The sequence below is a fragment of the Verticillium alfalfae genome, genomic scaffold (assembly GCF_000150825.1).
Source record: "Verticillium alfalfae VaMs.102 supercont1.10 genomic scaffold, whole genome shotgun sequence".
In the NCBI taxonomy this organism is placed as follows: domain Eukaryota; kingdom Fungi; phylum Ascomycota; class Sordariomycetes; order Glomerellales; family Plectosphaerellaceae; genus Verticillium; species Verticillium alfalfae.
The window spans coordinates 324095-339192 of record NW_003315029.1 but is presented as its reverse complement, the minus strand read 5'-3'; the positions used below and the strand labels follow the sequence as shown (position 1 = coordinate 339192).

General features: G+C 55.6%; 7 protein-coding genes across 7 annotated transcripts; 4 read left to right on the top strand and 3 right to left on the bottom strand.

The window, feature by feature from the left end:
* Window positions 1-477: 477 nt before the first annotated feature.
* On the bottom strand, window positions 478-819 carry VDBG_07531 (conserved hypothetical protein; the record flags this gene model as incomplete). Its single annotated transcript, XM_003002026.1, has 1 exon — window positions 478-819. The coding sequence occupies one exon, from the start codon at window positions 817-819 to the stop codon at window positions 478-480; it is 342 nt and encodes a 113-aa protein (XP_003002072.1).
* Window positions 820-1534: 715 nt separating this feature from the next.
* VDBG_07530 (oxalate decarboxylase oxdC) lies at window positions 1535-3116 on the top strand (the record flags this gene model as incomplete). Its single annotated transcript, XM_003002025.1, has 3 exons — window positions 1535-1894; window positions 1966-2181; window positions 2250-3116. 3 exons carry the CDS (start codon window positions 1535-1537, stop codon window positions 3114-3116), a joined length of 1443 nt encoding a protein of 480 aa, XP_003002071.1.
* A 2026-nt stretch (window positions 3117-5142) lies between these two features.
* VDBG_07529 (alanyl-tRNA synthetase domain-containing protein) lies at window positions 5143-6612 on the top strand (the record flags this gene model as incomplete). Its single annotated transcript, XM_003002024.1, has 4 exons — window positions 5143-5325; window positions 5441-5907; window positions 5982-6444; window positions 6490-6612. 4 exons carry the CDS (start codon window positions 5143-5145, stop codon window positions 6610-6612), a joined length of 1236 nt encoding a protein of 411 aa, XP_003002070.1.
* Window positions 6613-8590: 1978 nt separating this feature from the next.
* On the top strand, window positions 8591-9859 carry VDBG_07528 (pectate lyase L; the record flags this gene model as incomplete). The annotated part of the gene is made up of 3 exons (XM_003002023.1): window positions 8591-8725; window positions 8799-9202; window positions 9328-9859. 3 exons carry the CDS (start codon window positions 8591-8593, stop codon window positions 9857-9859), a joined length of 1071 nt encoding a protein of 356 aa, XP_003002069.1.
* Window positions 9860-10109: 250 nt separating this feature from the next.
* Window positions 10110-10837, bottom strand: VDBG_07527 (conserved hypothetical protein; the record flags this gene model as incomplete). The annotated part of the gene is made up of 3 exons (XM_003002022.1): window positions 10110-10534; window positions 10611-10730; window positions 10786-10837. The coding sequence occupies 3 exons, from the start codon at window positions 10835-10837 to the stop codon at window positions 10110-10112; spliced, it is 597 nt and encodes a 198-aa protein (XP_003002068.1).
* A 998-nt stretch (window positions 10838-11835) lies between these two features.
* VDBG_07526 (metalloprotease MEP1) lies at window positions 11836-13070 on the top strand (the record flags this gene model as incomplete). Its single annotated transcript, XM_003002021.1, has 2 exons — window positions 11836-11878; window positions 12259-13070. 2 exons carry the CDS (start codon window positions 11836-11838, stop codon window positions 13068-13070), a joined length of 855 nt encoding a protein of 284 aa, XP_003002067.1.
* Window positions 13071-14412: 1342 nt separating this feature from the next.
* VDBG_07525 (conserved hypothetical protein) lies at window positions 14413-14814 on the bottom strand (the record flags this gene model as incomplete). The annotated part of the gene is made up of 2 exons (XM_003002020.1): window positions 14413-14589; window positions 14662-14814. The coding sequence occupies 2 exons, from the start codon at window positions 14812-14814 to the stop codon at window positions 14413-14415; spliced, it is 330 nt and encodes a 109-aa protein (XP_003002066.1).
* Window positions 14815-15098: the final 284 nt, after the last annotated feature.

The window sequence follows — 15098 nt, the reverse complement described above, 5'->3', positions numbered from 1 at the left end:
AGGCTCCTCCCAAGAGGAGACTAGGTGCTGCCACCCTTCTGTTCCGCTCGGCATTGGTAAAGAGGTTCTCAAACAACTGGGCATCGGAGAACAGATCACAATAGATACTCGTCAGTACAACACTTGTGAGGGCGTTGTACTTCAGAGCCCTACTTGCAACCGCCTGCCCACAGCTCTGGAACGCGACAAGCGCTATTGGTACGATGACATACCATGGCACATCATCCGGACCAGCGTCTTTGGGTCCCCAAGTCACAATCGAAGCGGCTGCGACAATGAAAAGAGTCTGAATGGCGAAAGACAGGCAAAGGATCCAGCGTCGCTTGGGTGAGGGCGAGAAATTTCGGTGGAGGCGGCTGAACAGGAATGACCCTGCACAGAACGACAGAATTGAGATGCCGGATTTCTTCCATCGGTTGCTCTGTGCGGTAGGACCAAGTCCGAGGTAAACCGTGTTGCCTGCCATTTCACGGGTTATCAGTTCGCATGGTCTACCATCATGAGCCTTGTTGACCGGTTGGTGGCTGACTTGCCGGTTTGCATTGATACGAAAGCGCCCCAAGTCGAGATGGAAGCACTATCTAGAAGACCAGTGATGATGTAACAAGCCAAAAGGACAAGATCAGCCCAGTCTCGCTGCACATCGCTTGCCAGTCGATGCTTCAGGCTTGACTTCTTGGATGGTTGGCCACCCAGTAATGGTTGCTGCTCAGTCTGGCCATTGGCCACATCGCTGCCTCCAACAGGAGCTGAATTGTTGAGAGTGCCGTAAGGGTTGGAAGTTGGTATGGAGGCCATTCTGTCTTGTCTGTCGCCCATGTGTCGTCGCGGTTGAGGTCGAGAAGAGTGCGAATTCTGCTTCGGATAAAGTTGAATGTGAGGAGAAGAATGACACGCGATCACCTCATCTTTTTCGATGTTCAAGATAAACATGGACTTCCACAGGAGACCTTACTCCGTCGGCATTCGGGCTATTGCCACTGACCAATAGTCCTCGGCATTTCTTGTGTGACTGGTTGTTTGACCTTGATGCAGTGTGATGACCATTGTCCAATTGACGCCACGACGTGGGATGAGACGCGAGTGGTCACTTGGATGCATGCTTCCCGACGCGGGTCAACTGCAGTGACTTGATGGTCGGCGCTGCTGCAACCCCCTCGTCGATCGCCGAAGCCACCGTGCCGTGAGCCGTACCCCTCACGACGTGACGACCAGCCGCATTTCCACCATTCCCCCTTCTGCTACGGCTCACATGTAACGCCGTGGAAATGACTCGGGGTTCGGGTTCCAGAGTCTGAGATGGCTGATACATGGAGTCAGCAAACCCAAAGCCTTGCCGTATTGATGAACGTACAAAAGCAACTCGGCAACTTGTTGGTGTTCCGCAGCCGGCGACATGCTCGCATAACAACCCCTTCACACCATCTATTTGCCAGACTATCCTATCTTGCTGCCCTGCTACATCAAGTGGTTCTGGTTTATCCTAGTTTCACTCCACTCACTTGACCCTGTTCGCACTTTCAATTTGCCCAGCATGCGCTCTAGACTCATACTCCTTGCAGCCGGGCTCTGCGCGGCCATTCCTGTTCAAGACAGCCCTCGGCAGCGACTACTTGATGGTCTTGGTATCCCTTCAAGTTACCGCAGCGTCTCCGGTGGAAACCCTATTCCGTTCACTCCAGGGCATAGAGATCCTGATGACAATGCTGTCGATGCTGTTGGTGAGAAGTTGGACCCCCTACCATGGCGCAACGGCCTCGGTGCCTCTGTCCTAGGGCCGTGGAATGAGGCTCGTTCCCGCCAGAGCCCCGATCTCGTACGACCGCCGAGCACAGATCACGGTAACCTGGGCAATATGCGCTGGAGTTTTGCGGACTCTCATATTCGCATCGAGGTTAGTATGAATATGGCTTAAGAGAGGGCGCTTGTTGCTATCGTGTATGGGAATGAGCTAACAATATGCAGGAGGGCGGGTGGACCCGACAGACTACTGTTCGAGAGTTACCGAGCAGCTCAGAACTCGCCAGCGTCAACATGCGACTGGGCGAAGGTGTCATTCGCGAGCTGCATTGGCATAAGGAGGCTGAGTGGGCCTATGTGCTAGAGGGCAAGGTTCGAGTGACCGCTCTGGATTACGAAGGCGGCAACTTTATCGACGATTTGGAAAAGGGTGATCTCTGGGTAAGCATTCGCTTTCTCTCATTACTGTCTGTGTGTTCTTTCACATCAACTTGGCTTACACCACATAGTACTTCCCTTCTGGAATCCCTCACTCGCTGCAGGGCCTCAGCGAGAATGGAACCGAGTTCCTTCTGGTCTTCGACGATGGTCACTTCTCCGAAGAGTCCACCTTTGTGCTCACTGACTGGCTGGGTAAAGATTGCCCCTTCAACTTGAAATGCCACTTTCTGACCGAGACAGCTCACACCCCCAAGTCGGTTATTGCAAAGAACTTCAACTTGGCTCCTGAGGTGTTTGCACACATCCCTGCCAAGGAAAAGTATATCTTCCAGGGCACTGTGCCAGGGTCGATCGACAAGGAAGCGCCCAGCGGCAAGAACGTGAAGAAGTCGAAGCACAATTTTACGCACAAGATGCTGGCACAGGAACCCCTAAACAGTACCAACGGCGGCGGCCAGGTTCGCATCACCGACTCGAAAAACTTCCCCATTTCCAAGACCATCGCCGCAGCCCATGCCATCATCGAGCCTGGTGCGATTCGTGAGATGCACTGGCACCCCAACGCCGATGAATGGTCCTTCTTCATCCGGGGGCGTGCTCGTGTCACTATCTTTGCCTCTGAAGGTAACGCCAGGACCTTCGACTACGTGCCAGGAGATGTCGGCATCGTGCCTAGGAACATGGGCCACTTCGTCGAGAATATCGGCGACGAGCCTATCGAGATGCTTGAGGTTTTCCGCGCCGACGAGTTCCGCGATATCTCCCTGTTTCAGTGGATGGGCGACACTCCCAAGAAGCAGGTTGTCGACACTTTGTTCGCAGACGACCCAGAGAATGCCAAACTCTTCTGGGACCGCGTGAAGGATGCTGACAACAACGCCGTCACTAAGCCCGACTTTGTTCGTTCTGCTGGTGCTCAGCCTGAAGAGCTCTGAGTCTCACGCGGAAATAGCCCACCGCAAAGAAGCGTCATGTCGTTCCATGTCTCTGTCCTTAGTCTGGAGGGTTTTCATTCGGTTTCAGGAAACACAGCCCGGCCACTGTACATCTAGTCTTTCGCTTTTCAGCGTGAATAACATGCTCCATTGATCAACGATCCTGATCGATCTTCCCGCTGCTATTCGCTGTTCAACACGTTAAAGCGCCGAGGTGATCAGTAACGAGAATGATGCAGTGCTCCCCACGTGCTGGTTGCGATAGGCCACCGCAGAGTTGCAGCTGCGACACGGCGGACTTCCGGATGCAACCTAAATTTGGCGATGAGCAACTCGGCTTGATACGAACCAGATGGTTACCGTGTCTCGCTTTCGCCCCTCCCCGCTTTCCATGATATGTAGGGCACCGGCAATTACTTGCCGATTGTGCGCCTCCCCCGCACAACAGGGAGCCGTCCACCCACCCACCACATCTCGCAGGATCCGCGCAAGTCGCATTGATGTCACCCCGTTCGCTGCAGCCATCACACCTTCTCTGACCGGGCGCGATCCCCCGGTATGCATATCGAGCTCGCATAGCGTCTAGGTGCTCTGCGACCCTAGCCCGAGGCTCTCTGAGCAGAGTGCTAGTCTCTGTTCGGCCAGCAAGCTGACCATGCGGCCTGATGCGAGGCCTCGGTAGCGCAGACCATGTACGCGTCGATGAGACAGGGACCTCATGTTACGGCGTTCCTATCATCTTGGAGAAGCATTGTTTCTTGAGCTTTCCACGCGTCGTTTGGACAAACTCGGGCTTTCGGCGTGGAGATATTTCTCCGAAAACCGAGAGACACCGAGGCGGTTGCTTCACTGCATCATGACCTGCAGGAAGGGCGACAAGTCTATGTCTGTTCGAGCTGATCGGGAAGGTAGTCTGGCTGTGTCATGGAGAGGGCGAAGATGTACGAAGCAGGACATGCGTTGTGTACATGAATGTCTTCAAGCAGGTCAAGACGGTGCATCCCACGGAAGCCAAGTGTTTTGCACCTTTAAATTTGAGGTCTCAGGATAATGAACGCGAGCCGTAATCTTAATGAAGATATTAGCTCTTGTTTACAAAAGAATGACCCGCGCAAGCACGAATTGAACTTTGACGACTAGCGTCTCGTCAGACTTTGCGTTTCCCACTCGTGAAGCCGAGTCAAGACATGTGCGAGTTGTGATTGTCAACTCTGAACCAGGTATTCCGAAAGGATCCTTGACCGGTCGCCGTCATCTCACTGCTTGAGCGATGTCGCCGAAATTCGCTCGCCTCCAGCCGCAGGACACCAGACATCATGCCGACGTGAGTGACAGCCAGTCCTCCTTCGTAACAGAGATAGATGGAATAAGACTTGGCTCAGCAGTCTGTGGATGAAACGCAAGGAGTGAACATGCATTGTTGACCACGATTTCTGAGGTCTCAAATGCAAGCCATTCGTATGCCAAGTCGTCTGTTGGCCTTGGAATAGTACGCACAAGCTCTGACAGTTAATATCCCCTGATTTCATCAATGACTTTGGAGGTGGGCATAAAAATCTCGTGATCTTCGATGGGTTGCGAGAGAGGACCGAGTTAAAGAACTTTGACATCACGTTGCTTGGCTTGTCGCTCAATCTAACCGGCCCCCTTCGGTTCATCAACTTCAATAACCCTCAACTGTCTGGACACTGCCTTTCACTGAAAGTCCTGAAGCTAGCAAGCAATCCATATCCCATGTGTCTGTCCCTCCCAGCGAGTCACGTCGCCGAGGCCGTTGCAGATGGGAGGTTCTAGAACTGTCGAAATGTTCCCTTGAAGGCATTATGCCTTAGTCAGCCGCCAGCACGCCCACAGCTTGGTGTTATCTCAATCGCGAATCGCTCCCCTTATCAATGGCCACTGCCTCATTGGATCGTGATTCATCATGCTCATTGTGCCTCTCATACGGAACTGGCCTCGAACCATTCGTCCTTTGACATTCATCAAGCCGACGATATCAAGTCTGCGTCTTGCCTACAGACCAATCATGACTGTTCCAGCAACGGCGTCCTCGGGCCGCGTCGTGGGTGCGCTGGCCTGTCAGCAAGATTCCTATCTGCGAACCCTGGAAAGCGAGGTCCTGTCATGCGTCAAGAGACCGCCGCCTACATCACAGGAGGGTGGCAAGAGGAAGTCGAAAGCAGCCGCCGAGTCAGCTGAAGCAAAAGATGTTTGGTTCATCGAATGTGCCGACTCGGTCTTTGTTTCCTGAAAGGTCAGCTAGCTGCTCGAACACAGAATCAGCCGTCTCTGCGTGCTAACTCGCCACCACAGGCGGCGGACAGCCCTCCGATTCTGGCACTCTGATACCGCTGGATGATGAAGCGGCAGAGCCCATCCCCATTGACTTCGTCCAGCGCCAGGGCCTGCAATGCATCTACCACTCGCCACGGCCCCTCGCGCCAGGCACACGGGTCCGCCAGACCGTCGACTTTGACCGTCGTTGGGACCACATGCAGCAGCATACGGGGCAGCACCTCCTCTCGGCCGTCATGGACAAGTGCGATAACCTCGAGACTCTCGGCTGGGGCATGGGCAAGCCGGGCGAGGCAAACTATGTCGACCTACCGCAGAAACCCTCGCCCGAAGAGATCCAGGCCATCCAGGACCGCTGCAACGAGATTATCCGCGATAGCATGCCCATCACGGTCGACGTTCCACAAAACGCCAAGGACGACACCCTGCCTGACGACTACGACAAGACCAAGGGTGTCGTGCGCGTCATTCACATTGGAGATGTCGACAGCAACACGTAGGTCCAACCGACTGACCTTTTGCGATTTTGAATTCTGGCAGGGAATCTAGAGGACTGACCGTGAAATGCAGATGCTGGCGGCACTCATCTTGGCCAAGACGTCACACATTGCTCTCATGGCTTTTGCACTCGACACAGCCCGTCCACGTGAAGCACTGTCGCCTCTTCTTCACAGCCGGCGACCGCGCCATCAAGCTTGCGGCAAACTCCATAGCGGCCCTGACCTCCGTCGGCAAGGTCCTGTCCTGCGGCGGCACGCCCGACCAGGTCATCGCCAGCACAACGCGCCTGAGAGACGTCGGTGCGGAGCTACGGAGCAAGGAGAAGAGGCTCCTATCCGAGCTGGCGCGGTTCGAAGGCGAGCGCGCGCGGGCGGCCATCGCGGCCGGCAGGGATGCCTGGGTCTACCGCATCGAGGACGGCCTGGACTATGCGAACCTTATCGTGTCCGAGGTCAAGGACGCTGCGATCGCCGCGGGGGCGGGGCGGTGTCATTGCGACGGGCGAGACGAAAAGTCGGGCCCCGTTGTCGTCGTCGGTCCCAAAGAAGGCTGTTGATGCCTCGTGCCCAGAATCAAGGAGGCCGTTCCGGCTGTCAAGGGCGGCGGCAAAGGCGAGAAGTGGCAGGGCAAGGTGACGGAGTGGCAAAAGGGCGAGCTGGAGCGTTTGCGGTTATTGGTAGAGCCTGAGTCTTCTAATTAACATCAAGACCGATGTCTACAGAAGAAGGAGCGAAATTGAATCCCTGGAGGTTGTTCATTCGCATTGCCAATCTCCCCCTCGTCCCTCTGATATGGAAGCAAAACTCCTAAACGGATTGGCATGGCCCCACAGCTACTGGCGACTCTGAACGCAAGGATGCCGATTCAGCGCGACTGAGATATCCTGGCTGATTAGAGCGCAACCCTGTTGATGCTGTTGCTGAACACTCAAGGCATCAAGCAGACGTGTCATGAGATTATATTGCGTCAGAACGGAGTTGTGCGACGTTAGCTTGAATAGAGTGATGATCATATTAGAGTTCCTAGGCGGCTGCATCCCCGTCGTATTTGGGACCGCCAGTGGACAAGATCGTAGGTTGGTGTTTGGAAAGCTTGGTGTTTGGAAAGCTTGGTGTTTGGAACCGCAATCTGCCCTCGCCTAGCTCCCATAAACCTGATGATGCTCTGGTCTACGGCAGTTTTGCCAAGGATTTCATGCATCTCAATATCAGAGACATAATGCGGCACGCGCCTGTCTGTTGGCGACCGAGTATGTTCATTGCCAGCGTGACATCTAGTGGCGTGTCGTTGCATCATTAGATCGTCCATGGCCGCAGCTGGGGGAGTGCGTACATGGCGCTCCGAATATATTACAGGCATCGATTCTGCAAGGTTGAACAAGACCGCGAAATGCTCGAGAAAGCTGCGGAGATACCGAGTCTTTGGAGGTCAGCGCTGTCAGAAATTGGGCATGGATGTAAGGAGAGTCTGCAAAGAATTTTCGTATTCGAGCCTTGCACACAGAACTATGTGGCAAGGCGAGACCATCGATTCTTGACACCACGGCCAAAAAGCTCTCATAATATCGCAGGCTATGACGATGACAGGGCCAAGGCGCTGTTTCTTGTTACTCAAACTTCTTGCAGAGCTCGCCTTGGGGACCTGTCGACTGAATTCCCCACGCCGACTCAAAAAGCTGGGATCCAAGACCCCAGAGCCCAGACCACTCGGCACTGCAAAGAATGGCTCACACCACGTGCCTGACAATGTCATCTCTTTTCGTTGCCCCTGATCTGATCTGGGGAAAATTCTGCACCGTCCATTGGCGGGAATGCCCTGTCAAGCCTCCGCCCAGCGAAAACGCCATGTCCGGATGAAACATCCCGATGCTTGATCGGGACGGAGATTGGGGACAGCTCTGGATGACTTTCTACGTATTCGGTCGCAGTCAACCCGAGCTAATTATCTCACCACTACAGGGCTTGATGCTGCCATCCGATCGAATACTGAGATAGGCGGGCCGGTCCAGACAGGGATTGGTGGACTTGGTCGCATGAGATTCCTTGTCGTTGCTTTGTCTACAGCAATCAAAGTGCCCAGGTCCATCTCTCACTTATGTTCTGTGTACAAGTACTCCTCGGAGTGAAGGGGGCGAGGACCAGGGCCCCAAGCCAGACCCAGCGCGCGATCGAAGGACGCTATGCCAGAAAAACAATCAATTTCAGCAGCACTCAATCCAAGCCATGCCCCGCTATGAGGCCCTGTAATCTGCTCTACGCGACTCTAGATCGTCAGCTCGGCTGTCAGTTATCGCCCTAGTTGTATCAGACACAACGACCTCCGCCGACCAAAGAGGACTTTGCCCAGAAGCTAGTCTGTAGACAGATCCTTTCGCCGTGATGCTTGTCCGGTTGTCCCGGCTAGGACTAGGACCGGGATGCGGACACCTGGCAAGTGCCTCGATCATCTCGGCCGGAAAGCATGGCCTGAAAATAAGGATTAAGGTAAGCTCAAGCCAAGTCAGACGGAGGGCCCAGAACGTCGGAAACGAGAACCCATATATGAACGTCAGTTTCGGTTCCCAAGCTGGGGTAGAGGCTCTCCTTGAGTTTGGCGATCTTTCCACCCTTGGTCAATCCTAATCTTCACACCATTCTTCTTCTCTCATTTCAATCCAGTTCATTTCCAACTCTGTTACCATGAAGTTCTTCAGCATCCTCGTCGCAGTGGCGCCGGCCGCCCTCGTCTCGGCTGCCGACTTTTACGTCGCCACCACCGGCTCGGACAGGGCCGCCGGCAGCCTCGCCGCCCCCTTCAAGTCGATCCAGGTTGCCGTCAACAAGGGCCGCCGCTGGCGACACCATCTACCTCCGTGGAGGCACTCACAAGCCGACGACGAACATTCAGATCACCAAGAGCGGTACCGCTGCCAAGCCCTACACGATGACGGCTTACAACAGCGAGAGCGTCATCATTGATGGCGAGGCCCTCACTGGTACCCCGGCTGCCCTCGATGCCGCCCTTGCCAACAAGGACCGTGGTATCTTCCACATTGAGAAGGCCAATTACTGGAAGTTCTACAAGCTCACCTTCATCAACGGGCCCTACGGTGTCTACGTCCGTGACGGCACGAACCACTACTTTGAGCGTATCACCACCCACGACAACTACGAGACTGGCTTCCACATGGAGGGGGCCCTGTCCAACAACCAGGTTGTCTACCTCGACTCCTACCGCAACCGTGACCCTCGCAAGAACGGCGAGAGCGCCGATGGTTTTCGCTCTGAAGCAGGGCTCCGGCAAAGGGTAACGTTTCTTTCGCGGCGCTCGCCTCTGGGAGAACGTTGATGACGGTCTTGACTTCTGGTAAGCTACAGGTTCTGAGACCGCCTCGAGACGGTCATCACTTTCGGACTGGCTAACCAGACAACAACAGGGAGTTCAAGGACCGTGTCACCGTCACTGACACGATCGCCTGGGGTAACGGTGTCAACCGCTGGAACTTCTCCCCCTTCGCCGGTGACGGCAACGGTTTCAAGCTCGGCGGTCTCCCCTCGGGCAGCACCGGCAACGCTGACCACATTGTCAACAACTGCATCGCCTTTGGCAACGCCGCCAAGGGCTTCACCGACAACAAGCAGACGGGCACCTTCCTCTTCACGCGCAACACGGCCTACAACAACGGCGCCGTCGGCTTCCAGACCTCGGCCGCCAAGGCCACGTTCCAGAACAACATTGCGGCCCGCAACTCCAAGACGACGGCCCAGTCCGGCCAGACCTCGCTCAAGAGCGCTACGAGCACGGGCAACTCGTGGAACAGCAGCCCCGTCTGGACCGACGCCAGCTTTAAGAGCGTCGACGTCTCGCTCGTCAAGGGCGCCAGGCAGGCCAACGGCAAGATTGTCGCCAGCAACTTCCTGCTGCCCGCCTCGGGTGGCAACATTGGTGCCACCACCAACTGGCAGTAAATCTTCGCAAGGGCGGATGTTGAAACGGTCCTGATCGCAAGGCAGTGAGTGAGTGTGTGATGGCTCCGGGACACCTGGTGTGTGCATCACGAATAATGGTCGGGTTCAGCCAAGCTGCTAGACCTCTTCATCGTACATAATATCTTTGCTTGTATATGACAACGCATACATACATACATACATCTTATCAATAGACATGGCCATGTTTATCTCATTGCATGTCGCAAGATTCGTACCGCTGCCGGTTTGCTCATCCTGACCACACCTCCGGCCCCGGATACTCATATGGCTGGCTTGCGGCGTAAATGTTGACAGCCAGACCTGGATCCTCCTTTGAATACTCGCCGGGAAACGCGACCAGCGGCCCCGGTGTTCCGTTGCCACCGCCGGAAACCTCGACTTGCGCGCACGCAATATAGAATTGGGGCGTCCCGTACGCGTGTAGGCCGATGTGCTCCGCCCTCAATAGGTAGTCGCCGTTGGGCAGTGTCTTGGGGATGGTTGTCGATATCTCTCGCATTTCCGTCTCGAAGGCGGGGATATGGGCCGCCGAGGTCACCGTGCTGGTCAATCTTGAACCATACGTCACCGACGGGGTCCCAGGTCGTGACGTCCTCCCCGTCAGGCACGCGCGCCATGTAGAAGAGAACGGGACCTGGATGGCCCATGCTGTTGCTGGATGTAAAGCCAACAGTTGAGCCAGCTGTGACCGGGAGGACAGCCGAGGGCGGGCGCCCGGGTTTCTCGAAACAGCGGAGGAAAGTCGATGACAGGTCTTCCACAGGCTCGGCGCCGGGGTTGTTGTTTGTTTCACGGATGAACTCCCACTCGGCGGATTGGACGCCGTCGACAACTGTGTTCGGGAAAAAGTCTGTGAAGCGTCATCAGCGTGGTGTACTTGGGAGCGTCTGGATATCTGGACCAACAGTGTGCCAAGACCCCGGAGGAAAGCAGCGGCAAGAGGGCAAAGGTTTTCATGGTGATGAGTGAGACGGTAAGTAGCTGTGAGATACAAGAACTCGACTGTGTCGGCCGATGGTTCATTGCGAATGCCTAGAGGTCTTTTATACACTGACATTGTTGCCAAGCCGCCGCATCGCCAGGTCATCTTGTCGCAATGTGCATTCCGTAAACATGGTGCAGCAGACCAAGATGGTTGTTCATCTAAGAGATCAGCGTCCTCACATTAACACAAGTCTGGGCACCATGAGCAAAGCAGTTTCAGTTTGACCGCCGGCCAGTTAACGTTCTTCCAAACCAACGAAAAGCTGCTGGTCAGCCTCCGAAGATTGAAAAGAAGTCGGTCATCCAGCCAGAACCTCCGTTCTGATTGTGGAACAGGCTCCCAGGTACTCCAGCCATGCCTGGAGGATGATCACTGATCAGTCCGCCTACAAGCCCCCACAGGCCCCTATTCGTCCCCGTGATTGACGATCCTCGACGCACAAAGTTGCAGGTTCAAGACAGAGTAATGCCCCGTGCTCTGGACGCTATAAATTAGATTAGGGATCGCCGTCGCTGTCCAATGCCATTGCGTCAACTCCAGATGACCGCGCTTTGCGTTATTCCGCCCCCCAAGATATAGCATCTCGGTTCGGGATGATCTCCCACGTAATGCGAACGTGTTATGACTGATGAGTTCCTCGTGTAGAAGATGTCGCCAAATGTCAGCATTCGCTATCTATTCTTTTCTCTTTCGCAACATGATCTGAGTCGGTTTCCAACGGGTCTTTCTTATCATTCGCAAACATCTTTTAACTCCTTGTGAACGAGTTTTGCCCTGTTTGTAGAGTTGGGCCTGTCAATCAATTGCCAGATCTGACTCACGAGAGGCTGTAGCATTGAAATTCCATCAACAGCATACAAACATAGATGGGCACTTTCTTTTCGATACCATACCATCTTCAATGAAGGAAGGCCAGATGTGAGTTGCTGAAGTCTTGCGTAGAGCTCAACAAACTTGCCACGAGGCCAAGATGGGCAGTCTTGGTCATCTTTGGCCCGATGTGTTCATCCTTGGTTCAGGCCATGGACGCCGGGCGGTGATCGCGAGCTATTGTCTATTTGGCGAGGCATATACACTACATTTCATGACACTGCTTTCTGATCTGACAGCACATAAATTGTCGGCGATGCGCTTGCAAGGGCCCCGAGGAATCGCCAAGGAAACGGCGCCACTTTGGCCGATACCAAAGCCGGGACGCGACGCCAAAAGGGGCAGGACAGAGGAGATGGCAATGCCGATACGAGGCCAACCCGTATTGCATGTCAACGAAACAAGAAACGCATGAATCTCATGATGATCTAAAAAGCCAGCAACTCCGCGCGCGGCGTCGTGCTATGCCGTGGGTAGACTGTCGCATCTCTTCGGCTACCTTTTTCTTACTCTTCCCGCAAAGCGTCAGAGGCACAGCACCCCAGATCCAGGCGCCATGAAACTCTCTACTGTCCTCCCCATCGTCTCCGCCCTCGTCGGCGTCGTCGCGAGTCAGGGCCTCTGTGCCACCGGGGATCCGACCCCCGCGACGCTCGCGTTCCTCAGCAAGCTCCAGCAGCGGGAGAGGCGCGGCACGGTGGTTCGGCGGCAGTCGGCAGCGGCGAACCTCACGGTGCCGGTGCACATGCACGCCGTCGTCTCCGAGGGCCAGGACGACCTGATCCCGGAGGCGCAGCTGCAGCAGCAGTTCAAGGTCCTCGTCGACTCGTTCGCGCCGAGCAACATCCACCTCGTGCTCAGGGCCAGACGCGGACCGTCGACGCTGCGCTGGCGCGTGGCCCGCTGGGACAGGGCGCGGGCTTCCAAGAGTTCGTGAGGACGACGCGCGCGGGCGACTACGGTACGCTCAACGTCTACTTCTACACGGACATGGACCCCGGCGTCTCGGGCATCTGCAACCTGCCCTCTCTCGGCGGCGGCGAGGACCCGTTCATCTGGAACGACCCGTGCCATATCCTCGCGGCGACCATGCCGAGCGACGGCGTCGAGGGCGTGCAGGGCAAGACGGCGGTGCACGAGGTCGGGCACTGGTTCGGCCTGCTGCACACGTTCCATGGCAGCACGTGCAACCCCTTTGGCGGCGACATGGTTGACGACACGCCGCAGGAGAGTTTGGCCACGACGGGGTGTCCCGTCGAGAAGGACAGCTGTCCCGAGCAGCCGGGCCTTGACCCTATTCACAACTACATGGACTACTCGAGCGACCCTTGGTGAGCTTCTGATGTCCCGATGCTGTCTTCAGCGAGGTTACTAATATTTTGCTCTAGCCTCACAGAGTTCACGCCAGGACAGGCCTTCAGGATGCATGATATGTTTGCTTGGATGCGTGCATCGTCGTAGGCGACGAGAGTGCCCGCAACGTAGAGCACATCCACTGATGAATGAAAGCAGAATCTTGTTGGACACGATTCAGGAAGAAACATAAATGGGGTTCTGCATCGTTATCCTGGGGTCTTGGTTTTTGCCCTCACACGGAACCGCTCAAGACTTTTATGGACATTGAGCTACAAGTGTGACTATTGCTGCAACATTCGTAAACAGAGCGACTGTCCCCCTAGACCTTGATCCGTCTCGCTACGCATCGAGAGGGAGAGTAAAAATATCCGATCACCACATGCATCGGCCGATGATGGGACCCATGGTGAGCTGAATGGGCGAGTGAAGGCCGGCTGAATGGAAATGGTGATGTCACAATGCAACTCCATCCCAAGACTCGATAGACACGCCAGCTCAGCGGACGTTGCAATCTTCGCTGACATGGAGATCGTTCTGACCCTGGTGTCTACCAATGGCGGGATTCCGGCCCATGATTGGCAAAGTCAGAGTGTCTGTGTGCTGTTAAGGTAAAGACTACGACGATGTAGTCGGCCACTAATCACACACATCATGGATTTGCAAGGGCAACAACAGTTGTTCACGGCCAAGGCACGCAGTCTCCTGCCATGCTGCAACACACGGCACCGTAGCGCAACCAACACAGCATTTGCAGACGTGAGATTTCTTAAAACCACCGCAGGGTACTGGAGTGCCGCTGTATCCGCCACCGCCCGCCAGAATCCTTCCGCATGGTAACCGTCATGCGACCCATCCCCTCCAAGATGGCTCCGAACAGCTCCGACTCATCCTCAGCCTGCGGCGCTTGAGCACGCCTAATCACGTTCTCGGGCAAGTCGAGCCGCCGTCGATGGGGCGGTTCCGGTGCAATAGCTTGTATTTCATTATCATAACCTTGCCAGCTGCTATCTGCAGAAGCGCTTCTGCTATCCGTTCGTGCCTGGGCCGAGGGTCGGGGTCCGTGCCGGGGGTGACGATCGGGGGTCAGCGGTACCGCTTGCTTCTCGTCGACTCGTTTTGCGCGTAGTGGTATTTCCACAATCATAGGATGGCGCCCAGAGGCTTGGTCGGGCTGGGTCGCACGGGGACTCGGTGCGTGTGGCTTGCTGTCTGGCCATGCCGCCGACGCGGGCATACGATACTGCGTTTGCGAGCTGGCCCGTGACGCGGCAGAGGAGGGCGGTGTGTACGCTGCGGGAAAGGATGGGCGGGATTCGAGCGGTCAATTTCCTTCGTAGACGAACAGCGGCTTGAAGTTTTGGGTCGCCTCGACGACGGCCGAGGCGAGCTTGAAGTCGACATCAGGGCCGAGGTCTCGCGAGGTGAGGACCTTGATTGACAGGTCGGGGTTGACCTTGCCGATGACCTGGGCGCCGCTGCCGTTGTTGAGGTGGGCGTCCTTGTCTCGCTGTCAGCACGACACGATCTCGCAGGATACGGAGGCATGGTGGGAATTCGGTGTAAGACTCACGCGGTCGAGGACGGCCGTCACAGGGCCATCCGAGTCAATGATGGCCGTGTCGCCTCGGAGCTGGGTGACCTTGCCGACGAGGATGACGTTGCGACCAACAAAGGCGTCCAGGTACTGCGCACTGACACGCGGGTTGGAGGAAGCGTCGGCCATTTTTCCCCGTTCAATTGATACTCTTTGGGCAATGGAGGTGCAACGGCCAGGAATAAGCTTGGTTCGTTACTTTTGGGGGTGTCTGCTGCTTCTGCTCCTTAGTGTTAATCGATGGATTGGCGTTTGGCGTTGAGTGCAAACAGTCCATAACTACTACGCGTCTGGGAGAAATCCCCGCAGCACGGTCGCGCTATCACGTGAAGCTGTGTCTCCTTCCCCTCCCCAACGACCTGCTGCCCATCTTACATGTACGTACCTACATCGGAACTGTCAGCGCGCTGGAA